Source organism: Falco rusticolus, chromosome 2, assembly GCF_015220075.1.
Source record: "Falco rusticolus isolate bFalRus1 chromosome 2, bFalRus1.pri, whole genome shotgun sequence".
NCBI classification, from domain to species: Eukaryota; Metazoa; Chordata; class Aves; order Falconiformes; family Falconidae; genus Falco; species Falco rusticolus.
The window spans coordinates 91,604,675-91,631,170 of record NC_051188.1 but is presented as its reverse complement, the minus strand read 5'-3'; the positions used below and the strand labels follow the sequence as shown (position 1 = coordinate 91,631,170).

General features: G+C 37.5%; 1 protein-coding gene across 4 annotated transcripts in view; it reads left to right on the top strand.

Annotated features, from left to right (window-relative positions):
• CDKL5 (cyclin dependent kinase like 5) overlaps positions 1-26,496 on the top strand; it is a 140,669-nt gene that overhangs the window by 45,644 nt on the left and 68,529 nt on the right. For all 4 annotated transcript variants that reach the window (XR_005102622.1, XM_037377254.1, XM_037377253.1 and 1 more), the window contains exons 2-3: positions 5,043-5,272; positions 5,794-5,828. Coding sequence is in view for 3 of the 4 variants with exons in the window: in XM_037377254.1 (XP_037233151.1) it covers positions 5,209-5,272; positions 5,794-5,828 (99 nt within the window). In the remaining variant the exon portion in view is untranslated. The remainder of the gene's footprint in view (positions 1-5,042; positions 5,273-5,793; positions 5,829-26,496) is intronic.

Below are 26,496 nucleotides of genomic sequence, written 5' to 3'. Positions count from 1 at the left end.
AAACCCAAGCAACAAAACCAAAGGTGAAAACAAGTCCTCCGAAACCCAACAACAATGAAGTTAAGTTCCAGTGATGATATTAGCAATGTCAATAAAAGCTTTCTGGAACTGAATTTTAAAAGCTGTGAGCTTGTGCAAGCAACCTTGGTGTTTGTCAAACTTGAACAAATTATGGAAAAGCAAGTTTTCTAAATTTTGTATTTATTTTCACCAGCTGTTCTTTTCATTCCTAATTTTTTTTTTTTATGAGCAGAGGAGGATAGATTGAAGCTTGGAGTATGAAAAATGACTTGCTTAATTGCAAGTTCTTGTTGTTTTTATCTCTTTTTCAAACTTTTCTTTTTTCAACTTCCACTTTGTGGGTTTCTTCATATTATGAAATCTTGATGGCTCTTCCTGCAGAACTGTGTCCCATTAGAAGGTCTACTGTCCCTCTACAAAATGGAAAAACAACAAATGGTAGCTTTTTTCCATATGCAAGAGCAAGACTGGCAAAACTTCACTAGCAATTTAATTACATTTTTTTCCCCTCTTCATTCTTAAAGTTAGAATATTACTACTAGCTTCCTTACAGCTGTTTAGATACTGAATTTGTTCTTTCTAATCTGTAATCCCTCATAATACTCCTGGCACATTCTTCTATATCAGTAAATCCAGAAAATTTTCTCCAACTATTTTCTTAACTCTGTCATTTGTATATTCTGGTATAACACTGGATCAGGTGCTTATAACTCTAACTGAAGTTTTCTGGAAAATCTCAAGAAATAGACCTACACATACAAAGGGGAGAAAGAAAGATACTGTAGTAGTAGTAAATCATGACTGATAGAGGTAGCTAAGCATCCTTTCACGTGTGCAGCTTGTACGATAGATGATGTGCCAGGGTTTGCATTAATGTGTAAACATCAAAGATAGATACTTACGTGGTATAAGTTCTTTACATCTGTTTACTAACCCACTGTTTTGTTAGTGAATGGATGAAAATGTACCCAGCCCCTAGAAATCCTTAGTTGTATCTTCTCAGTAAGTAAAAAATAATAGATAAAAAGACTGAATTTACTACTTGTGTTAGGAGAGCAATAGGGGGTGAGTGTATTAACTCCTAGCAAGAAGCTTGTTTGAAAGCTAATGGATGACTTTGAAGTCAATTAGAAGTTTGTAACTAACTTCAGGGTGCAAATTGCATTCTGTCTTGACATATGAATTGAACTGTATGCTTGATATACATTATACTGATACACAAATATAACTGTATATTTATGGAACAGCTTTATTTCTCCAAATTTTGTGAAGACAAATGTCTGTGTCAAGTTTTTTATAATTCTCACTCGATGTCTTAAAATCTAACTATGTAAAAGGTGCTTCATCCCTCCAGCTATCGATGATTATAAAACAATGACGAGCATTTTTATTTAGGATTGCGACCTTGGAGTGAGTGCTTAAGTGGGATCCTTTTGGGTGATGCTTTAGGATTCCTAATGGTCATGAAGGAAAAAGGAAGTGGGGAACAGCTGGAGTTTTCCCCATTGTTTTATTTTAAATGAAATGATCATATACCATAATGTTGTAGTAGTTTGTATGTTCATTCCTAGAATGTTTATACAGTTTTTGCTTTGCACAGATAAGCCTTACATGCTATTGCAAAACAACTACATTTGTATTAAAATCTCACGTTATTGTAGTTCTACATTAAGTAAAACTAACTTGTTCTTGTTCATTTCCTGATGTTTCATTTTGCTGAATTGGCTCTGCATTTTGTAGAATGCTACGGTAACATTGAGACCATTTCAGAGATCTGTTGGTTTAATTCATAAGTTGTTGATGTATTGAGGCAGCCAGATTCACAAAAAGGGCTGTTAGGAGAACGAGTGCTATTTCCCTACTGAGAACCTCTGAGCGGTAAAGAATGGCCTTATTTCCTCTTCTGCAAGTGTTATCATTCTAGCCAGCAGGCAACTTATTAAAACAGACCTATATGGTACTCCGTGCAAAGAACAAAATTGTGGTTGCCATTAATATGATTTTCCTTGCTATTTCCAGTATTCAGCTTGAAAGAACCCAAGCTATCTTCACTAAGTTATGGAATAATGTTATTCTTGCTATGGATCAGTTCCTTGAAATAACTTTTTTTCGTTTAAACTTCTAGATTTTTTTCTTTTTTTATTGTTGTTACTCTGCTGTTTGCAAGACTGTGTTGTTTATGGAGTTTGATTTCACGTTACCAGATTTCCTACAAGAGTCAGTGATTTCAAAAATAGTCTGAACAAGGCCAGTGCCATTCAAAAAGCAGAAAAATCCCTAAAAGTTCAGGGGGTGCTGCCACTCAGCAAGTATTTTCAGCAGTTTATCTTCAATCTTTCAGGAGCTTTTGAAAGCAAAGATCTCAAATAAGTGTATACTTCTTGTCTAGGTATTAGGTGGGTCTAGCTAGTCTGGGTTCACTAATGTTGCAGGAGAGAACTAGTTTGAATTATTGCCTTGCTTGAGGAGATGTGGCAAAAGGAGTTTGGGTATGAATCCATGCTATTGCTGCATGTCACTTGTCATCTTTTCATTAGCTTTCCCTAGGTCAAGATTAGGTTCTCATAAAATGCTCTCTGCAGAGGAGTTGTGCAGGAACTCTGGAGTGAGCATAGAAGAGGTGGGTCACTCAAGTGTAGTTTTCTTTTGGGAGTCCCCCTGTATCCATATTACCTTTGCTGTCAGTCATGATGCATTTTGGAGAGAATTCAAGAAGCTGGTTTGTGTGTTTTTGGGAGTTACATATGAATGCTGCTCCAGATGCCACATGTCCAAGGAGCACCACTGTAACAAGTGGGTCAGCTTTCTGTGGCTCTTAATTTTTATGGAGTGAAAAGGGAAAACTGTATTGTTGGTGCGGAGAAGATGTGTAGTACCGAATTTCAGAGAGGTGGGTTAGCTGCTTGCAAATCTAACCTTTATTCCCAGTTAAAAAGTAGCGTATGTACTGAATACACTTACAGACTCTTTAAAAATAGAAAAATAAAAATAACGGATCACAAGCTGTCGGCGTGTATAGCTTTAAGTAGTTTGTGAGAAATTTAGAAATTATGAATGAGGGACAGGAAACTGCATCTAAATTTCTTGTTTGGTTTTTAGTATGTTATCTCATAAGCTTCTTCACTTTTGTCATAGATCCAAACAGTTTTGCATACATAGTAAGGTAGAAAGACAATGTATGGTAATAACATTAGCAGATTAAGTAACAAATGTTATCACAAACTGCTTTTAAGAAAGACGTGTCAGCGAATAATGTTGGGAACTGAAGTAGCAAATTCGTTGATGTTATTGAATGCTGCTAATAGAAAACAGAATATATGTTTCCTGACCGTTCCTTTCTTCCTGGCAAGTATTTTCGCTGCTTTCAATGTGACTGAGGTGGTTTTTTGTGTCTTGCTTATGTTATGGCATTAATGGTTCCTTAAAGGTCTCTGCAGCAGTAGCTCTGTCACTCGGCTGCAGCGTAGGGACAGCCAGCTGTGCCCGTGTGCCTGGTACCAGCCGGTTTCGGTAGAAAGCCAGAGCAGCTCAGTGTGGGCTCTGTTCTCATGTTGATGGGTGCGACTGAACAGATGCTCCTGTTTTTCTAGAAAGCCTGGACAAATAACACAAAGGCTTTTGTGAGAAGGAGATGCCGAGTGAGATAGGAGAAGATTATATGGAAGGGAAAGGAAAGAGTATTTTATAAAATACACAAGAGAAGAAAAAATTATTAATTAAAACAGTAAATTAAACCACTGAAATAATCCATTAAGGAGTGGGTAACTGGTAACTCCTAACTCTTCGTTTAATTCAGAAGTCACTGATCTATTTTCAAAGTTTGTTTCCAAAGTACTGTGGTTGATTAACTCTGAAGTTGCTTCTAAAATAAGTCTCTCCTCAAAAAATTGTCTCCCTGTGTCTTGCTGGAGGCTAGTGCTGTTTCCTTCCACCCTTGAGTCATCCTTTTTGTTATGTGTGACTTGGTCAACACAGGTCTTTTGGCCATCACCCCTAGTTTATAGTGAAATCCCATCTGTGTAAGCTGAACTCAGTATTGTTAAGTCACACTTGCCCATTACACGTAAGTTAGTGAAATGAATTCAGTTCTACCCTGCCATCTCATTTCTCGTGAGCAGTCCCGTTCTTGGAGCACCGAACTGTGGAAATGACATATTTCCAGTTTGTGGTGAAGCTGCTTTAGGTTTTCGCCTATTTTGGAATGTGGGTTGTATGCCTTTAATATTAGGGGGGGAAATGAAAATTAGCATGAATTAGCAAAACTGAACTTTGATGTGTTTAGTTTGCAGAGTTCTAAGATTATAGGAGAGATGTGGTGAGCGTAAAACAGGCACAAAAAAATTTGTTCTTCTGCCTGTGTATAGTTGCTTGATTTGACAAATTACTTCAGTGTTTGGGAAACATGAAAAAAAATCCTGCAAAAACATTTTCTTTCTGTTTATTACATTTACATTAAATAAGTTGATGATAGAAATAATTTTCTAAATCTGATTGCTAGTCAGTCTAGCTAGTAATTTCCTTTATTTTCTTTATACAGGCACAGAAAATAATAGTAGAAGAGTATTTTCTATTGTTTAGTGTTGTTTCTGCCTTACCCTTTTTGTCATTACGGTGGACAAATAATAAATTGATTAAACACAATTTGTTTTTTATACCTAGCTGTCAGCATTTACCAAACTGAGAACACAAGGAGTTATAGGTGTTTTTTTGCTCACTGTGGTAGTTCCTATGGACATTTTTGTTTGCTTCTGTCCTGTAGAAAATGTCTGTTACAGTAATAACTTATTTACATAGTTATCCTACGTATGGGATTACAAGGCCAGCTGTTCTGTCAGATATGTTCTCAATAGGTTCTGTCCATTATACACGCTGCTAAGCTCTCTTGACCTTAAAATGTGGAAGTTAGTAGTCTGTTACAATTGTTGGACAGTATATGTGTGATGTATATGTACCACTGCTTTCTTACCGAAATAAAACAAAGTACTAATTACTTTATTTTTCTCTTTTTTTTTTTTCCCCAGGAAGCTACTGACTGCCTAGAAATTAAAAAAGGGCGTGACAAGTCTGGTTGACCAAGGTGTAGTCTTGTTTTCCAAGAGCCTTTTCACAATTGCCTTTTGCAAAATCTTTGGACGCTCCCTATTGTGCCATGTTTTGTGGCTCTCACCGTAAGAGGAATTTGTCTTGATGAAGATTCCTAACATTGGTAATGTGATGAATAAATTTGAGATCCTTGGGGTTGTAGGTGAAGGTAAGTAGTATCTTTAATAAAAAATAAATTAGAATTTTATGTAGATTTGACTTAGTCCTCTTAATGGTACTAAGTTTTCATTTGCAAAATACTGCTTGTATGCAGATCTTAAGAAACATCAGTTTATTATCTGCAGCACCTTCTAATTCCATTCTCAGGTGGAAGGAGAAGTTTGGAAGATAAAGGGAATAGAAATGAGATGGTTTGGGGGGGTTTTGATTTTTTGTTTGATTGGGTTTTTGTTTAATGTATTGCATTTCTCTGTAGTGATACTGGAGAGATGCAACTTAACAAAATTCTCTGCAAGTATACTTAAAATAATTTCAGCACTATTCAAGCAATTTTTATAAAATTATTTCAGTGCACAGAAATTTAGTCCAAGTTCCTATATGTGCAAGTTCTGAATAATAATACTTAGAACTATAATATTTCTATAGCCAGAAGGTGACTGAAGACTGCTTTGTCTTTTTGCTTTTTACTTCTGCTTTGAGATGGTTTATCTCCTTTCTTCTTTGTTTCAGGAGCCTATGGCGTTGTACTTAAATGCAGACACAAGGTAAGTAAATTGCTTTAAGTCAGAGATTAATATTAGTATTTGTTTGAAACAACTTTTGATGAGAGCTGAAATGTTACTAATTATGAGCTGTGGCAGCTGGGGTGGGCTTTTCCCTGCTGTCAGTTACTCAGTTTTCCTAATTGCAATACTGTCGAAGGAAATGGCTACGTCTAGTACCAAACCTCCATTTTTTGGTGTTTAATATTTGTCTGAAATTAATCACAACTAAGATGTTTTAAAAAAAGGGGGAAAAAAATGTTGCTTTGGAAGGCACTTTACACTCAAGCAGTCTCAATTAGAATGTCAAATTAATTGCCAAATACTGCTGTATAAGCACTTACCTGTCTTGGTGGGAGGAAGGAGTGAGATCCCTGTGGAATTTCCACAACTGTTGGACAGTCAAACTGTAGAAAGAAAGCACTGACTTTTATGCTTATTTATTTTTAATTTGGAAGAGGAAGAAGCAAAAAAGGAAAGGAAAAACGCTGTTTCAGATTAAAATGAAGTCTGGCAGCCTGTCTACACTATTTTAACTACTGTGTAAGTTAGGTGTATCTGAACTTACTGGTCATCAACAGGGAACTGGCATGAACTACTTTGCTGTTGTTGGAGCTGCAGTGTAGTCATATAACAAAATAACTTCTACTTCTCTGAGGCAAAACGCTTCCGAATCATGGAATTATTCATTTGTAGTGACCCAGCAACAAAGGAAAGTTTTTCTATGTAGTTCATACCTCTTTCTAGAAAAAGTTAACACTATGCAGAGGGCCTGTGTTCCTGTGGTGGCTTTTGTAGCATGTACACAGAAGGACTTTTGCCTAGGACATAGTTATATTTTGAGTGACTTGCGCTATTGTACTGACTTAAAGTTAAAAAACGAAAAAAGAAAATTAGAACTTGGAAAGATCCTATCTGAAGCTGAAGCAGTGTCAGGCTTCGGGGAGACTGTTATGCTCAATAGAATGGCTTTGGTAAATTGGATATTTTTTGGATAGTTACAGAATAATAATTCAGGGTGAATAGTTTGAGGACAATACAGTTTATACTGGGCAGCTCTCTTTATGGAAGGTAACCTCACCAGTATCAAGAAGTTTCTAGGATTTCCTGCATTGCTGAGTGAAATTTAAGCTCTGCCTGTCTTCAGTCATGTCGTCGTTCTAAAGAGGTTGGTACTCTAAGAATATAGTATAATGGCAGGGTAATCTGTTGTCTGAGTTCCTATAAGAATACTTTATAATATACCAGATGACTAGAAAGGAAAGGCTTTCCTTTAGCAGAGGGAGGTGCTTCTTCCTACAGCCTGTGTGATGATGCTAAACTGCTTGTGAAGCTCTAAATTTTTAGGTAGTTGCATCATTTTTTTCTGCAGCTTCAAGCTTAATTGAAACAACTGTATTGAACTTCTAAAACAAAGTGGTATTTATTAAAGCTTCTAGCAAGTGAGTTTGCTAAGACCTAGGGTTTCCAGTATTTGGAGATATGAAGAAAAGGCAAGGTATGTTGCAATTTTAGACTTATTGATTTATGATTTTCGCTTACTTAAAACAAGCTGCACCCACCCTCTAAGAGCAGATGACTTTAGGGGCTGCCTGTTTTATTAAAAAGAATAACTATCTAAAAGTTAAACTTTGACATGCATCTTTTTTCTCATCCTTCCCCTGGCTGTATGTCATCTTAACTTTTTCCTTTTATGCCTTGGTAAAATATGCTGAGAAACACCTGTCCGCAGCTCTTTTGCAAGGTACTGCACAGATTCAGCAGACATGTCCCGCTTGTTGCCTAGATAGACAAAGTTCGTTAAGAAAACATTTGATAATTGCTGCAAGAGTTTTGTTAGTGTTCAATTGTAAGCATCATAATAAGTAGAATTATTTATTAGTTTCTACATTTTTAATTGATTTATTTTTTAATTTGGTTTATTCCTTTTAAATATGGAGGTGAAGTGGCTATGAAGGAAGAGAGTTGGAGGGACAGTATGAGTTGGAGCTTTAAGTAAAGTGAAAAAATGCTGCCTGTTTGCTCCAGATTTTCATTTCCCTTAAGACAGAAAAGTTTCAAATTATAGACAGAAATTGTAAGGCTCTGATGTTAATCATTGACTAGAGTGTACATGATAGAATTGTAGTTGTAAGAAACACCCTTCTAATAAGAAGGCAAGGGGAGGAAGAAAAGGGGAGAAGATTCTAATTCTTGTGACATCAAAGATGTTATAAACTAAAAGGGTGGGTTTTAGGTGAAGCCTAAAACCAGTCACTAATTAGCTAAAAATGGGGATGAAGTCCACACAGAATTACCTGGAAATGCAAATGCAAGGATATGTGTTGGGTTTTTTTGGTTTTTTTTTTTTTTTTTTTTGGCTGCTGATGGGCATGCATATTTTAGTATAGACGAAGAGTTAAGTTCTTCTACATATCTGACTGCAGGTAGCACAGCTGAACTTTGAGTGCATTACATAGTAAGTCTATTCAGCACCACATAAGAAGTCCAGAAACAAAATGAAAACATAGAGAATGTTGCAGTATTTTTGATGTATGTGTGGTATATAACAAGCCATCCTTGGTCATGTACTCTCAGCATGTACTGCTTTTCTTTTTGTGCAAAGTTAGCAATTATGTATAAGATTTGAATGTAGAAGTATTTATATTCATCTTTAGAATAGTGGTAACATGCTAGGGAACAAATTATCAGGTATTGTAAGTCAGTGTATTGGTGGTGAGAGGGTAAATACAATGGATTGTATTGGTGAGAAGGTAAATTTTGTGTGAAGAACTGACTCCTAATTGCAACAATTTTCCAACATATAATCCACTAGTGCTTCAATAAATATGTAGCTTTTTGCCCCAGTGCATTTTGTTGGCATCTGTGTATGGATTTAAATTAGAGGGAATGGCATAAGGAACAAATACCTTGCCATTATTATATGTGTTTTTTCTTTGCTAAGGAAACATTATCAGAAAAGCTAAAGTAGCTTCTCTAGAATGTGTGTGTTATTATACAGCGAGTTTTTATCACAAATCCTTTATGGCTAATTGTGGATTGTGCATAAAGATTACTTGTTTATCTGTGTTGGTTTTGTTTTGTGTTTTTTTTTTCCTGATGTTAAGCTAATACAAATAATGTTCAGATAAAGCATATCTGATGTTTTGCAAGGCTTTTTCCTTCTTTTTTTCTTTTGATGAGAGGACTTTTCATAAGGAAATATAATGGAGTACATTGTGTCTGAAAATATTTGAAAGGTATTTTATATTCACAAACTCTAAAAGTATGTTTTCTTAAAAGAAAAACACTTGAGCAGTTCAGCAGTGTCAGAGATCATGGCTGAGGAAAAGAATCTTTGCTTATGTTCAAGACTTGTCAGATATTTGCCCTTTCAATAAAACCACTACCCCCTTTACTTTGCAACGTGTGTTTGAGCTTCATGTGAAGTTATCCTTTGCTAATAGAGACTTAATGCACAAATGTTAAGAGGACTCTGACATTAGATACAAAATTAATAGGACAATATTGTGACTTAAAATCAATAAAATGATAGGAAGGTGCTGTGGGAAAGCCATAGGTGTCCAGAGACAGGCACACTGAAGAAGGAAGCCTAGAGGAAAAAATTAAGCCAAAAGTCAGTGTGAAAAGGGAATGTATTCATATACTGTAGGGTAATAAACTGTATATAGAGGAAACATTGAAAATTGTAGCTGCAAGTAGGAGGAGTTTTTGGAAATTGGGTGAATACATCCTTGCATGACTGAGATAAGTGAAAACTCTAAGTAGACAAGACGATGACACTGGAACAGGGGGTCATTCATTAGAATGAGGCAGAGCTCACCACCAAGCCAGGCTAGAGAGGCAGCAGGATTCGTACTAGCAGGCAGTCAAACCATAGCTGTTCTACCGATGCTTTGAAAGCAGTGTTTCGAACTTCTGCTTTAGTTCCCATCCACAGAGCATGCATAGTGGTTTGCTTTATCTAACCAGGGTTTTATCAATGTTCAGTTAAATGTTTGAGAAGGACACAGATGCAAGTCTGTAAAAAATAAGGTCTTTTTTTTTTTTTCAGAGCAGAATTTCATTATTATTTGGTAAATAAGGAATAGACTGCATCTTAAGAAATGAGCGTGAAACACCTAGACACCTAAAGCTGATTGTTATATAAATAACAAAGCATGGTAGCTGATGGTTTTCTGCTTTTAGACTTGTCGATGTGGGGAGTTGGCAGAAACTTGCAGGAAAAAAACGCAGAAGGGAAGATGACTATATATGTGTATCTGTATGTATAAATTTGAGTTTTGTTTTAGGTCAGCTAGGTGTGCAGGAAGATGTGTGGTGATGCAAGTTCTCTAAAAGCACAGTAGAAATTTATGAATTCTCCTAGAGTTATCCTTTCTCTTGCTCTGTGCTGTGTGTTAGCAGAGTCCTTGAGCCTGAGGGGATACATTTTAATGATTTAGAAATTTAATGCCAGTTGTTCTTATGTGTACATAATCTCCTGCCTAATAAGATGTTTTTTTCTGGTTTTCTGTTTTACATGTGTGTCTGGTTTTGGTTGTTCTTTATGGTACAAGATATCTTTAGACCTTTTTGTTTAAGATAAACACCACTGAATTCCCTTATTAAAAACAAAGAAGAAGAAATGTTAGTTTACAGAATTATTTGGCCACTTCAGTGCACTGAAGAATAATGGAAAATAACCTTTCTAAGAGGTTTAATACTTCCAAGCAATTTCCTCTTTGCCTAGTATTTAATTTTGTCTTGTTTGAGCCAAGTAATACTCTTGCATTGTCTCCTGGTGAGTTTTGTGTGTGTCTCAAAGTATCTGAAGGAAACATTTACTGACCTCTTAAAAGAAAGGAATAGTTTACTCATTAGAAAATATAATGGATATGCATATGTAACAGAATAATTAATTTCATTTGAGTATTTCAGTCTTTTCCATGTCTTTTATCCCTAGATCCCTTACTGATCAGCAGGGTCACAGTTTCCTTAGTTTTCCCTTTGAAACCAATGTTTTTCTGTTCTTCCAGGCAGCTCACTTCTGCTCTCTTTGCACTCTGTTTGTGTTTGAGCTCAGTCAGGAATCCCCTGTTTAGCAATGCTGGCTAACTCAAGAAACTTGTCCCAGCTTTCTGTGTGTGGGAGCAGGCCGTTCTGGTGCTTTGGGGAAGTCATCTGTGTAGACCAGCCCTCCTAGATCCCTTTACCCTTTAGAGCTGTCTCTAAGCAGATCCTTGAACAAGATGAAACCTGTTCTGTTGAAGGGCCAGGATTGTAATTCTACTGTCCTTCTTCCTTAATTCTTTCAGGATCCTAAATTCCACTGTATCATGGTGTTTTGCATCAGGAGATGCTGGTCTGTTGTAATCCCAGTAAGAAAGACATTCAGACTCCGTAAAATGTTGTTTTAAAGTGCTATTTCCTTGTAGTACTAGCTTCAGTAAAGTAAAAACAGTACAGGTAATCTTACATCCCTTTAGACGCTGGGAACCTTGAGTTGTGCAGCATCAAATGGGCCTCTCATCAGGGTGCAGCCTGCTGTGCAGACAGCGTCTGTAAGAAGGGGTTACTCCATTTTCATTATTCAAGCAATTACAGGTTTTTCTACAAGGAAACTATTAATCATTTCTGCTGTCAAACAAAATGGATCTTCATATGCAAACGTCTTGATGCGCTTTTAGATTAGGCAAGGCCAGGCAGGTGATGTGACTGGGGGTGCTGGGTGGGAGCACCTCTGCTACAGCCTCAGCTGGCCAAGCTTGTCCTGTGGCCAAGGGAGCTGTGCCGCACAGTCCTGGGCCTCCTCAGGTGAACTCTGATGTGGATCACCACCTCTTCAATGTGCAATGGTCTTCTAGTCAGGGTGACTACACATTGTCACTGCCTCTGAGGTTACTATCAGCCTTCACATTCCTGTTGGTTCAATGGTCAGTTGTGTCAGGAAATTGCCTTCTCAGTCTTCCAAAAATCTCCTGATTGTCTCCATCATGCTGTATTAACCATGCAGCAGATGCTGGAGTGCTCCAAGTCCTATGTGAAAACTGGACTTTATGGTGAGGCTTCCCTTAAGGCGGCTTTATCTATTTCACTCTCCTGATCAGGTGCTTTGAAGCAGACATCCACCCTAATGTCACCTGTGTTGTTCTGTCTTCTAACCCTCATACATGTACTGCAAAACAAATGTCCGTGCATTCAAGCCTCCCTTTCCTTTGCAAGAAACTCCTTGCCTAAGATCTTAGCTAGGCTTCCCCAAAATATCCTGAATCTGGTTTTGGAAGTGCTCTGGTCATGCAAGCTATATTACCACACTTTCTGTAATCCTAATGAGTGATTTCATCACCTGGGATGACGGGTAGTTCAGACAGCACATATTACTATTAGCTGTGCATGGACGCTTAGTTCTTCCTGTTTATTTCCTGTGACACCTGCATTTTGTGTACAGGCACTTGGGACCTGGTCATGTTGCTTTCACAGAGGGAATGAGAGCTTCATACTCAGAAAATTTGGGGCATCTCTGATGTTATAAAAACAAAACTCTGAATTTGCCTGGTGGAAGTTACAATCCCTTCTCTAACTTGTATATCTGCTGATACTATTGTCTTACTTGTCTCACTGGAAATCTGCTAATCCTTCTTTTTATGTTGATGAGTTTCTTTTTAGTGTCAAAATTATAAGGTAAGTGTACTTGTTTGTAAAAGTTGCATTTATCTTCAGTGTTGCGTTTTCTGACATTCTTGCTTTAGATCTGGCTTTCAAGTTTCCTTAGCTCTCCAGCATGTTTTAAGCCAAGTGCTTGGACTGAAGAATACAGTCTTAATTGCAATTTATCTGCGGCTTTTTTGGGGTATTAGCTTCTATACTGAAAGGGATACAACTTTTTTTTTTTTTTTTTTTTGACTTTGGATTTGACAGTCATTCTTGTTTGGATGACTGAGAAACGGAATGATGAGTAAATGAAAAATCTGAGTTCCCAAAACAAGCACCAGTTGCTGTCTGCATTTTCCCCCCTCAATATTTTTTTTGTATAGTAGAGGTAGTATGAGCTTATTTCAGATTTTGACTACTCAGCTAGCGATTAAGCTAGCACTGTCTGGTATTTGAACCATAGAACACTAGCTGTGTGTGTTTAGTAGTTTCTAGGTTTTGATGTTTGTATTTCACTAAACTTTTTCTAATACGGTGAGTCAAGGAGACTTGCTTTTGACAGAGATACTAGGTAGAATATTGCTATTCAACATTTTAATGACTGATCTGAAAGTAAATATGAAAGTATTGCTGTTAAGTTACGGAAACAGACTGCAGTGGTAAGCAATAGAAGATAATGCAGAGCATTTAGCGTTACATGACAAGTGATTAAATTCAGGCAAAGGATATTTTAAATATTTATCTTCATATACTATTGACTTTCAAAATTAGAACCTTCCAGCAAAACTTGAATTATGTTAAAGTATTTTGAGCACTCAGTTTTTTCGTTTTGGAGTGAAGTGGAAAGCTGAGTAATGCATAGCCTTCTTCCAATCTAATACCCTGATATACACAAGGATGGTCCTTTTGAGTCAGATGAGTTCAGCTAGCTCAGGATCTTAAAAGTGACTTTGTTAGAGGTAAACAATGGGTTAAGAACAGGGCAGGCATGTCGTTATACTCCTCACAGTATTCACAGTTTCTAATTGTACAGTGCTACTGGAAGGTCATTATCACCAAATATTCTAGCACGTACTATGCCAGCATTTTGTTTTTAACCACATCCTGTAGCTAAAGCCATCTTCCTTTCAGTCTTCTACTTGCCTGCACATACTGTTTGAAGTATTCACCAATTTTTTTTGGTACACTGTGTAAAGTGTTCTGTGCTTATGCGTTTTTATATATACCATCCATTTACGTATAACTATCCTTTACCTAAAATGAGGTAAAAAATACAGTGCCAAATCCTATTGATCTATGTTTGAGATGTCACACATTCTCTCATTGCTACTATTGCTATCTTGTTGCTTTCTCTATTTGGTTACATCTTCACATTTTTTTGCCAATCTTTTTCATTGGTATTTTTTTAATGTAATTTAAAGCAGCATTGTTAATTTTCTCTTCTAATGAAGTATGTTTTTGCTCTCTGGCAAGATTTTTGGGTTTAGTCATGGCCAAGGGCAAATCCCTGTGCAGAATACCATTTTCTTTCAGTAATGGCAGCTTACCTATGGAGGATTATTACACTTAATGCTGTTGTTCCTCAGGCTAAAGTACCAACTCACTAATGTGTATTTGTGCCAGAACTTTTTGAAATACATACAGTAAACATAAGACCTGTATTGGATTTCTGAAGTAAATAGTGTGCCAGTAGAAAATGTTTACAGTAGTCAGTGCTGAGATCTGTCTTTGAGTATTGTGTGAGGGGAAATAGAGCTATTAGGCAAGATGTAGTGCTGAAAATTGTATTAACTCTTTAATAGCCATTTTCTTCAACTTCATCATTAGGCCATGTATAACATTTTTGAATTCCTTACAGAATTCTGGTTTGAAATATTAGATATATAGTATTTCTTTCCTGGGCTTCCATATTCTGCTCCATGGCATTCCCATGAGAGGCAAGCTCGATTAGTGCTAATTCACTTCAGTTAGCACTTTCCTATACGTATAAATAAATTACATGCAATAAACATCTGTAACTACTTGCTATGCAGGGTAGATGCTAATGTGGTATTGAAAGTTTCTAAACCTTTCATTTTTCTTGTCTATACCTGAACCTGAGCCTCTTCCATAGTCCTCTCTGTTTCCTGTGGTGGGGGAAACAGGCAATCATATTAGCATTAAAGTAATATGTTTTGGATGTCATTGATGTCACTGAAGTCCTGATTAAGTGGAAGATTCATATGTGTACTGTTTCTGCTTCAAAGTTCAGGTAGTTGTGCAGCAGAATGGAGGGTAGAAACTTGAGTTGCTGAGATCCCACAGGTTGAGAAGACAGCTGACCAGTCTCTCTTCCTCTCCCGCCCTCAAGGTGGGCTATAATGTATAATTATATAATAATATCACAAGACTGCTGACTTTTTTCCCCTCAAAGTCTAATTCTCAAGTCTGTCTCTGCAGTTTTTTAAAAGCCTTTTTTGATAAGGTATCTCTTAATAAAAACCATTAAAGCACTAATTTTGAGGAAGCTATCCAACTCTACAATGACTTACCCACTCCAGTGGAAAAAAAAAACAAACTAATAAAATTAGATCTGTTTGGTGTTGTCCCAGTTTCCTACATGTCTGAGTCCTAGGACAACAAAACTAAACATTTGCTTTTCACACTTTAAGGCTACATAGGTTGAGAGGATAAAGTAAGATAGTCCCAGGTGTCCTTTGATTACTTTTGTTGCATTTGCTGTCTTTTGTGGCTGTTACTTCTGCTACAGATTGCTATATTAAGGATTTAAATTTTTCATATTTAAGGATTTTAATTTTTTTTTTCATATGAATCCTTGTTATCTTTTCCAGTCACATACAATGTTTTCTTTGAGGACCTGGCCAGGCTGCATGAAACGGGCATGAAATAAATGCATTAAATATAATAGTTTTCGTTGGTCAGTCTGTCTATAGCTGTATCGGTGGAACAGTGCTGCTTTGATGTTTGCAGTTGTGGTGTTTCCCTTTGAGTCATTTATGACAATCCAGACTGCTGTATGAAAGGTCCCTTGTAGGATACTCCATTCCCTTACCTCCTTTTTTTGTACTTGTCATGTCACGAACCCTGCTCAGATGTGGGTGATATTCAGTATTCAAAAGTCATTCCCTCTCTCCTTTCTCCCCAAAGGTTAATTTAGAAATGGAAGTTGCAGGGGAAAGATGAGAGTGTGCTTTCAGAGGGAAGAAACTAACTTGCTGTGGAAGGGAATATTAAGATTATATATTATTTTTTTTTCAGTTTAAAGCAGTGCAATGTGAAGGTATTACTTTCAGTGCCACAAATTAGGATGGCTTTAGTTTGGCCATTATAACATTGGGTAACAATTTCATGGAGCACAAAACTGGGCTGCAGAGAGACCTGATGCTGCAGAACATCTTCAAAAGAAGGGGGAGAGAAACAGGTGATCACCTTTATACTTCAGTAATGCAGGTAACTGAAGGAGGCATAGAAGCCTGAGTTAAAAATAGCAGGAGTGGTTCATCATATCTTGGGAAGGATATGTGAAACATATCACTGATGGTCTTCCATGTACATTAAGTCAAAGGTAAGTAACTTGTTACAGTCACAGTATCTCAGATCAGTATTTCTTTTGGTCACACAGTTTCTTCCAGTTTGTCACACTGATGGCTCTAGATTAACCAGACATCTGTTACACTTTTTCTTTTGTTTCTTAAAGAAACTTCTTTTTCATAGTCTTTTACATAATATATTGCATGAATTCCTGCTGTGGGTACTGGTTTGACTAAGTGAAAGGTTACTGCTTATGCCACAAACAAATGCCAATAAATAAACATGCTCCTTAGTAGTTGCTGCACACTCCCATCTGCAAAGGGTTTATGTATCATTACACTTGTAATAATAGAGGAATCATATGCAGACCTGCAGCAGTGTGTTCTGTGGCTGCCCCTAATGGCTCTTAATTTCAAACAGCTTGTAGTGCTAGATCTCATGCTAATGCACTTGTACATGAAATCTTATTTTTAAGTGTAGACGCAATGAGCACACAAAGCAAGACTACTCATACAAATTGTTCCTTCTTGCAAAAAGTTGAAAATTTTATGCTGAAAATTAAAGTTTAAGGGTATGACTACAGTATTTTGTAGAAGCAGCAGCACAATAAATTGAAATAAATGAGGATTTGAGACCTGATGTACGGTCTTGGATCATTAGGAAAGTAGTGGTGCAGGCTAGGGAATTTATAGTTAATGCAAATTAATATATGGGAGAAGAAACAACATATGGCTAATTATAGGACTACATCTGTAGTAGTATGAAATTGCTTGAATATTGGATTACAGTCTAGTCTTGTCATCAAACTGCAAATTACTGCATAGCGTAACTGATGCAAAGAAAATTGTGTTTTTGAATTTTTAGGCTAATTGTTTTCCTGTGAGGGATTCTTGTGGACTTTAAACTTTTGTAGGACATGTGAGCAGCTCTAAGAGCATTAGTTTAATTGCTGATCTCTGGACACTCCGTGTATTTAAATGAAGGCCAGTAAAACAGAGCACAGTTCAGTGTTTGAGAAGATTGTTAATGTAGATTACTAAATGTACCATGGTAAAAATGGATCGGGATCATCTAGCTGCTTTCAGAATTTTTTGTAGAAGCCAAGTTGATAGAAAATGTTACTACACTAAAGTCTCTTGAATATACCATTACATTAACTTTTCTTAATTGTTTTTGTGAATTTAAAACAGTTTTTTTTTTAAGCCAGGAGTCCTGGAAAAGGAACACTTGACAGTGTAGGTAAAATACAGACAATAATAATGAAAACTTTCCCAGCATTTCACTTTATCTGAAAGCTATAGCTCTTCTTGACACATGTTATCTTTTCATCCTTAAGGATTACAGTGTGTTTTTTAAATACTGAGTTGTCCTTCAGAATGTCTTGGTTAAAGTAATTTAATTTTCCGTGATTACTCAGTTCTATGTAACTCCTAATTGGTGGAATACCCTCCTAAAAATATTGAAAACTTTCTATTGTCCTTGAATAAAAATTCCTGCAATATATAACTTCTTCTCAAGTGAGTATTTACTTCTCATTCAAAGCTGGATAACAATAAATGGGGGAGGGGGGAAGGAAAACACTTTCCATTTATAACATTACAGCTGTTTAAAATGTGTACAAATGTGTGAAGTTTCATGTAAAGAACTTAATAATTTCACTTAACAGTGTGTGGTGTTTGATCTCAGCTAAAAGCCTAAGGGACTGGACAAGCCTGGCATCAAGAGTACATTGGATACAGTGGGAGGCCAGATTGGGCTCTGGAGTAGAGGCTGTATTTTTTTAAGACTGCATAGTGCTCAGTCTTTCTTCAACTGATAGCAATTGTTACAGGTTTGCACAGAACTAGAAGCATCCTTTACACTGTATGTCCCTTCTTACGTATATTACGATTCTGAAACTCTCCAGAATACATACTCCTGTTTTGCTGTATTTAGCTGGTATGATATGGTACCTGGACCACAAAGTTCAATGAGTCTGCTGCTTGCTTGTGATAAATAGTCCAATTGCATGCTATCTTCTCCTGTTCTAAAGGGAATTTATTTAAGCTTCTTCAAGTTTAAAAGGAAAACCAGAACACCCTCTGGATTTATGAAGTATTTGCATTTTTATTATATTATCCCTAAATTATGTTAGCTTAGACTGCTAAATTAGACCAGTCTTCATGCAAGTCCCTTTTAAATCCTAACACCTTACAACATAATGACTTGACTTTGCCCATTATGAAAAATCACCCACTTTTTGGAATTCTATTTTTATTTTTCCAGATGTGTACCAAAGTGTGGGTTTGTATCTGAACAGCACAGGTAACTTTTGTTTGAAGTGGATACCTCTCTCTGGTTTATAGTTGCTTGTGCCTTAAAAACTTTGAGAAAGCATCTTCTATTTCTTATTCCATGTGAATACTTCTGTATTCCAGTATATCCATGTGAGTAATTTCTGTAGAGTACTGCAGCACAGAATGATTAGTGTAACAAAATTCAGTGTAAATCTTATGGAGGGGGAAGATGAATATTTGCAGGATCTTGAAGTGGAACAATTGTACTCAGACGCCCATTTTTTCATGATTTCATTCACTTGTACCCTCATACCCACACTCCTAAAAGTATTAAGGCATGAGTGTGGCTGTGTGGGCGGTATCTGATTTCAGCAGTCTCTCTAACATGCAGGATGGAGGACAAGGGTACGTAGCTGTCAAGTCCCCGCTACATCTCTGGAGTTCCTCTTGGTGGTGATGGCAAACGAGTTCTTAGATCTTTTTGTATATATTTAATGTTTAGAAGCTGTCCGTTGTTATGGAATGGTCCTTAGCCTCATCGTGCTTACTTCAACTTCCATGAGCCTCTTACGTGTTTTCTCGTTTGGAATTTGTTTGAAATGTGTGTCTGTAATTGGTTTCCCTGATGGGCTAGCAGGAGAAAGGCTTGCATGTGTTCTAAGCTGCAACCTTGTTGCTGTTCTCCAGTAGTTAGGATGCAAGGTCTGCTTATGAGCCAGCTGTGCTGCAACCTTCTTGGCTTGGCATAATATTTCACGCAGTTTTCCTATTGGGAACGCTATCCGAGGAACAGTTATTTCTTGTTACCAATAAAAATTGTTCTTGAAAACTTGTGCAGTTTCTCCTCGTGCTTGTGCATGCTTGTCTGCATACTCTCTCAGTGCCTCCCCCAATATCCTACCCATACTTACCCTGCTCTGTTACATACTTCTGCAGCAGAAACAAGGTGCAGAAGTGCATATGCCCTCCGAGAGGTCTGTTATTCTGTTCTTGCTGTAGAATTGTGCTGCTTTATTAAACTAAGTATCAGTTGACCATAAAATGCTTTGAGAGAGAAAGCTTAGTTTGGGTGATGCTATATCCTGACTTTTCAGTCTTGTAATGGCAAATGGCCTTTATAATATTTAGAAGAATTCCTTCCCAAATGTGTTATGAAGCGTATTTTTACATACTGTTCTAATAACAAAAGATTACTGCAGATTCCAGTGTGCTGAAAATTAATTGCAAAGCATTTTTCTTAGACTTAACGTTGGCTGAACAAGGTTACCATCATTATCAATTTTCCTTCTGGCTGTAGAGAGAGACTTTTTCTAAGTTGTGAGGTTTGCAGGTATAGCAGAGGTAGTTGACATTTGTGAGTGTAATCACGCACTGAGGTGTGGAAAGATGCAGTTCTATAGGACCAAAAAACCCCTTGGTTGGCTGGTTGCACCTACCTCTTTTGACAGTATACATTTTGACCAGGAGGCAAGCTATCTTCTTGAAATCAATTAACATTTCCAACAGAGATGGAGTAATGCCATGTTTATGCACAGAAATATGTTGCAGGCAATGCCATCTGCAGACTAAAGCTGAGTAGCTGATGCTTCTACAGGATCAAATTTCCTGTGACTGTTTGTGTGAAAAATTCATCGTAGTGGTGCATACCTTCTCTCCCTGCCCCTCTTAAAGCATCAGCTAGTGAAAACTGGTGTTACAAGATAGTATCTGGTGGAATTGCAGCCTGGGCTCTGAACCTGCTTTAATTTTGTAAGCGTCTTTATGCGTTCACTGCTACACATGTTGCTGTAGTGCTAAGGAATCAAAACTATTTGGGGAGCTGAAGAGAATCAGTCAGAATTTCACTAGTGGCCTTTAAGAATACTTAAGAGATGCCAAACAACATCTATCCTATGGACTGTAGGACGTTCAACCCCCCTCCCCCCCCCCCAAAAAAAACCCCCACAACCAAAAAACCAAAACCAAACAAAAAACCCCCACCAAAACCAACCCCCACCCCCCAAAAAAAACAGGTGGTGGTGGTATTTCTCTTTAGAAACTCTGGGGTGTAGCTCCCCATTCATCCAGGTTCCCCAGATCACATAAAACAGAAACTGCAAGCCAGATCTCTCAGATGTCAATATCAGAGACGCAAATGAAATTTCAAAGCAATGTCAAGGGAGATCGGCCTGTCTATAGTATTTCTCATTTTCTATTCATGTGGTTCTCAGTGAAATTATGGTTTTTCATTTGTTACTGAAGATTAGCTTATTTTGCTTGACCAGCATCCTTTCAGTTTCACGTGCGTATGTGTACAGAGCCGTACACAAAGTGTATACACACACACATTTGTTTTGTTAATGAGTTAGAGCAAGTGGTCTCTTCTGGTCAGTTTTCTAAAACTGATACTTGCCCATTCCTTCTGTTGCCTCTTAGCAGCTTTTTGTATGTACTAGTTAGCATGCTGTTAGGCTGATCCTTTTTATTTTTGTGAATATGAGAACTGAATGTTTGTGCCTCAATATGACATACAAATGCAATGATTGTTGCTTTATTAAAGTATTTAGCAGGAGTGTACAAGTCTTTAACCAGAATCTGAATAAAAGTCACAACTGAAGTCTTGCGATTATATTTTCTCAGCTTTCACTTGTCCCTTTGTCTGAAGACCATGTTTCAGGAACTTTCTGAAAAATTATCTGCATTGCTGAAGCATCTTGTGCTTTTTTCCCTAGACATGTTGGCGTTCTGAGCTATTAAAAAAAAAAAATGAAGTTGAAGAGTCTATTCAATATTGATAGCTCTATTTCTACAGTAAACACTAAATGCCAGAATTTTTCAATGGGAGAACACGCCTTTTCTGAAAATATCTGGCTAGGAAAAGAATTATGAGGAGATAGTTTATTCTTGCAAAGAATAAATCTGTGGAAAGACAAAAATAAAGGAATAATAATGTCCAGGGATCTTTTTTCCATGGATTTGTTTGCTTTTTTTTCCTCTTCATTTTTAGATTATGGTAGGTTAAGGATTAACATTCTGCAAGGGCACCTTTTTCTTATTTGAGGAGGTGATGATAATTGACTACTCACACTGTGGTACCTGAGTGAAACCTGTGTGAGGAGACCGATTCATTTTTTTTTCAATGAGGATTTTAACTGGATTTAGAATAATTGATTCACTTGTTAATGTTCTTTTATATTACTCATCACACCCAGAGCTTTGGCTAGATAATCTTATATTGTAATGTCATTAAAAAAAAATCACATCCAGAATCATGTTCTAATGAAACTAGATCAGATTTAGTACACTCAAACATAAACGCTGGTCAACAAACTGCTGTTGGAGCTATTGTTCATGCTCTGTACCACCAGAAGGCTTGCTACTGTATCAGTTTACAAAGGACAGAAGGCAACCTTTCTCTGAAGAAGCTTTGTTTAGACCAAGTACTGCCATAAAGCTCCAAACATTACAGATTTTAGCTTTTGGATTTTTGCAGTGCTCTCAAATGTTTCGTATCACTCCCCCTAATCAAATCTGAAGTGAGAGTACTATGAGCTATTAGTGAGAAATTTTACTAAGTAGAAGACTTGAAACCTTTATTCCAGGAAGAATCCTAAAGCTTTTCCAGTTGTTACTTTTTCTTTTGCTTCCATTTAAATGAATCTTTATAGTGCCTTGGAACTGAGAGAAATATAGCTCGAAGAGATCAATATATATCATACATTCTAAATCCATATTTTTCCTATGACAACCTCTCATGTTAATCTTTGTGCTCTTACTTAAGGATCTTATCTGAAATGTTCTCCTGGAAGCTTAACATAAAGAAGGGAGCTACTTCTAATGGGGCCTTCCCTGCAAGTTATTTAAAGCTATTGATCTCAGGTAGTACCTTCAATTATACCAGGAAATGGAATGCTTGTAGCAAAGATATTTATAGCTTCCTGAAGATACTTGCCAGAGAAGATTTAAATTATTCTCTAATGTGCAGGTTAAAGAAGGATGAGCTTCAGAAATTCTGGTCTTGCTGCTAGTTATGCCAGATTGCTTTGTGGGATGTGAGAATTGATGCTGCACAGTTACATTGGCAATGGAGACGTTCTTACTTCGGTAGCAGAGCTGGGAATACTTTATTTGTGTATTACAAACACAATCCAATGGACTGTGATATTAATGTAGCAATGGAACTCAAAAGAATACTGATACAGAGAAGTTAATACCTCTGAAATTACTAGTGTTGACCACTATTTCTGAAATGTACCTTAAAAGCACATACATGCATGTAAGTTTCTGCATCTGTGAAAAAATAAAACATACAAAGGGCTGCAAAGTCAAGTAACTTGGGTGGAATTAATCTCACTCACTGCTGCACTGTGTAGGTCTTGTATAACCAGTCTCCCTAGTTTGTATGAATTGAGAGAGCCCAGCATCTGAAAAGCCATTCTTGTCATCTGGAAATGATTAATTTCAGCATCCTTCTGGCTGAATCTTCTCTGCCTCCCCTGCTATTAGTAGCTGTGGGGAAGGCCTTGACAAACACACACGAGATATGTAACTCGGAGCTGGCTAAAGCTAAATGAGATGGACTCTAACTTAGGAAATATTTGAGGCTTTCTGTAGATTTGTTGAGTCTTTTTAAACACAGAATATACTTGTTCTTAGTTTAAATTTAGCTTTGGGGATTGCTGTTTCTATTTTAGACCTGGAGAAGGGCTTCAGATTCTTTTGCATGCACCAGTAGTTCTAATAAAAGAATGCTACCTTTTCCCCTCAAATACTGCCTTGCTTACATACACTGTGATAAACCAACTTCGTTGCACATAATTTTCTAGGCTTCTCAAATAAAAAATTCATCATATAACACCATATGGGTACCCACGCAGTTGTCACACAGCTGTTGGCTTCTAGTATTTGAGATGGTGTAGCTAGTAACCTGTTGCCTTCATCCCCCATGCATCCGGAACATTGTGAAATGAGAGTCATCTGTGGTTTTAGGGGGTTTGCAGCTATCTTTGAATTCTCACTGATACTCTTTTTTTAGGTGTTTTAGGTGTTCAGATTCATTTATTTGTTATGCTGGTTTTAATACTAACTTCTGAGTCCAGGTGCCTTATCCCAGTTCTCTTCCAATCTCTTCAGTTTGCATTTGTCCGCCACCTTTTCTTAGTCTCTTTAGCCCAGGTATTCCTGGCCCTCGGCTCTTCTTTCTGAACTTTTTTATACCCTCTTGCCACATACTGTTTCCAGTGTTTGGGACAATAAACTTGGTGAGATCAAGATGCTATTTTCCTTCCCCTTTTCCCAAGAAGTATTCATTTATCACATTTGGGCAACCTTTCACAGTGAACTTAAATTCTGCATATCTTTTTTTTCCTGGCTCCAAAGCACATGTGTGTGTGCGAGATCTAAAAGTGGGATGTGTTAGAGTTAGTGTTATCAGTAGGGGCAATTTTTATTGGAACAGCTTTATTTAATCTTCCTGGAGCTTGTGTGATGTTTAGACTTCTTTTCTTTTTAAGATATAAGAGAAATTACACTGATTTAGTCATGAGTCTTCAGATGCTGCAGAAAGTGCCTGAAATAAGTCTGCAAACTCTCCTTCTCAATTTAGCTCCAAAACTGAATTTTCATTTCTAGAAATGCTATTTTTGTGAAGACTTAGCTGCCATTTCATCTTCTTCTATTAGTAGTAACAGAAGCCTTCCTTGGGTGCAGATTCCTATATTTTGTCATCTACATTCTGCTTCTCAAGTTAACTAAATTACCATGCAGCTTGTGCAGAGGCAGCCCTCCTGTTCCTCTGACCTCTGCAACAGCGATCAGTAAAATCTGAATGTGTCTGAGGTATGAACTTTGCCTGCTGTCTTCTTTTAAGTAGCTTGAGTTGAATTTTAATCCTTGATGCCATTCTATAAAGAAAACTGGCAGAGCAAAATGGCAGTTTTCTTAAGAGGCAAGAATTTATCTCTTATTATCTAAGGAATGCACTGTCCATATAATCCTAGACAAGAAAAGCCTTTCTTTCTCTGCAAACCTGAATGTAGAAACTTTGAGAAGAAATTAAGGTGTCCATTGAAACCCATATCGATATACAGACTGGAAAAAACTTTTTTGTAAAAATAGCTAAATGGAAAGGGAAGTAGGAAGAAGCATTGATTTAGGATTCTGTAGAACATCCATCAGGGTCGTAGGGAAGGAGTCAGAAGTGAGGAGAACTGATCAATAAAGCACCAGGAAAAATGATCCTGCTGTATTGTAATGCTGAACCAAAAAATCGAGGACAAGAAAATAGTACCAACTTGCAACTGTAGAGCTTGCGCTATTACCAGGTTGCCCTAGGATTTTGCTTTGCTAAGAGCATAATGTCAGCAAAAATACCTCTTGAGGTGAAAAAACGCAACAACTTAGAGAGCAAAAAGTATTTTTTGTAAAAAACAAACCCAAAATCCTTGGCGGGGCAGGGGGAGGCAGATTATTTTCTCTTCATATTACTGTTGTCCGATGGAAGAAGTAGCCAAAGAACTTAAGCTAGAAAGCAGGAGTGACAATTCCTGTTCAAATTTATCATCCCTTCATTAGAGAACAACACAAAAATATTGTCATTAAAGATCTGAAAGAAGTGAAAGGGGAGTTCATGAGCCTTAGTGCTACTTGAGGAGATGAGAGAAGAGAAACCATGTGATGGAGAGGACATGGAATAGCAGATTCTTAGGGTTAATGTAGACATCTATGAAATGTTCCATAGCCAAACCTATCAATGAGCTGAGACCAGATTATCAAAGGTGTTGGTTACATTCAATAACACCCTTTATCTCCTAAATGGCATGGACAACACTGTTATACTATTTGGGTGCCCAAAATGATGGGTGGGGGGAACAGTTTTCAGTTTAAAAGATTTTATTTTTTTAATTGGAAACACTAAACATAGACCTTCTCATCTTTAGGATTCTAGACAAGAAGAACCTTGTAGCTTGGGCTTTTCTCCAGAGGTAGAAAGCTTGTCATTGCTAACACATACTCTTTCAAATTAATGTATTAAAAAATAACCCCAGCCATGTCTCTGGCTTCTGCTCCAGAGCAGATCGGAATGGCGGTTTGGTATCTGAATAGATGATTACCACCTCTGGTGATTTAAGGCCCACTCCAGAACACAGAGGAGTCGTTGCTGCCATTTGCACGAGAGGAAAAGTTAAAGTTAGGGCAAACCTCATGTGCAAGTCTGCAGCATGGAAATGACAGTACCTGCTGCTGCTATTAATTATTTATTTTCATCCAGCAGCAAGATAGACAATTTTTCTTTCTAAGGTAATGGTAAACTGAGCAAAGTAAGCTTGAGCAATCTCTAGCTTGCATTCTGAAATGCAAATTTACTTAGTATTTAAAATTGTTGAAACAACATTGGAGCTTTATGGTGGATGGATACAAGGTATTCAGGAAAGATGGGCTCAAAAGACAAAGAAAGGTGAATTTTCCCTTTGTGTGAAGAAGTGTCTCAGATACATGGAGGATTTTTTGGGGTGGATGACAGTGTGGGTGAAAGCCTGTGGTTCAGAATCAGAGGCAAGGCCAGTAACTGTGGCATTGTGTTGGGACTTTGTTGTAGACCACCTGATCAGAGGGAAGAAGTGGGCAAAACCTTTTTTTAAACAGCTGATTAAGTTTGTGAATCACACCCCCTAGTTTTCGTGGGGGACTTTAACTTCCTTGGCATCTGCTGAAATGGTGAAATGTAAGCAGTCCTAGAGATTTATGGAGAATGTCGGGGAAAATTTCTTGATACAGGTGCTGGAAGGGCCAACCAGATTATTACAATAATTGGTTACAATGGCTGTGAAATAGTGGAGTACAAGTTCACGAGTACACTGATGGGGAAAAAAGTAACAGAGCACAGACCTTCAGCAGAGAGTATTCAAGAAACTGGTAGGTGGGGAGCTCGTGGGCAGCAGCTCTAAAAGGCGAGGGAACCTTTTAGAACTTAGAAGTCCTCAACAAGAACAGTCCGTCTCAGTGCTCAGGAAAGCAAGCAGCTAGCTGGAGACTGACTTGGCTAAGCAGGGAGTTCATAATGGAGCTCCAAGGCAAAAAAAGCAGCATACAGGAGGTGGAAGCCACACATAGGCTGCAAAGGAGGAACTGAGAAACGTTGCTTGGCTCGATCTGAGTGGTGTCAGGAAGGCTGATGCTCAGCTGGGAGTTAAGACTTGCAAGGGCAGCAGGAGGGGTTTCTACTGCTACTTTGTTAGTGAAGGGCTGAACAA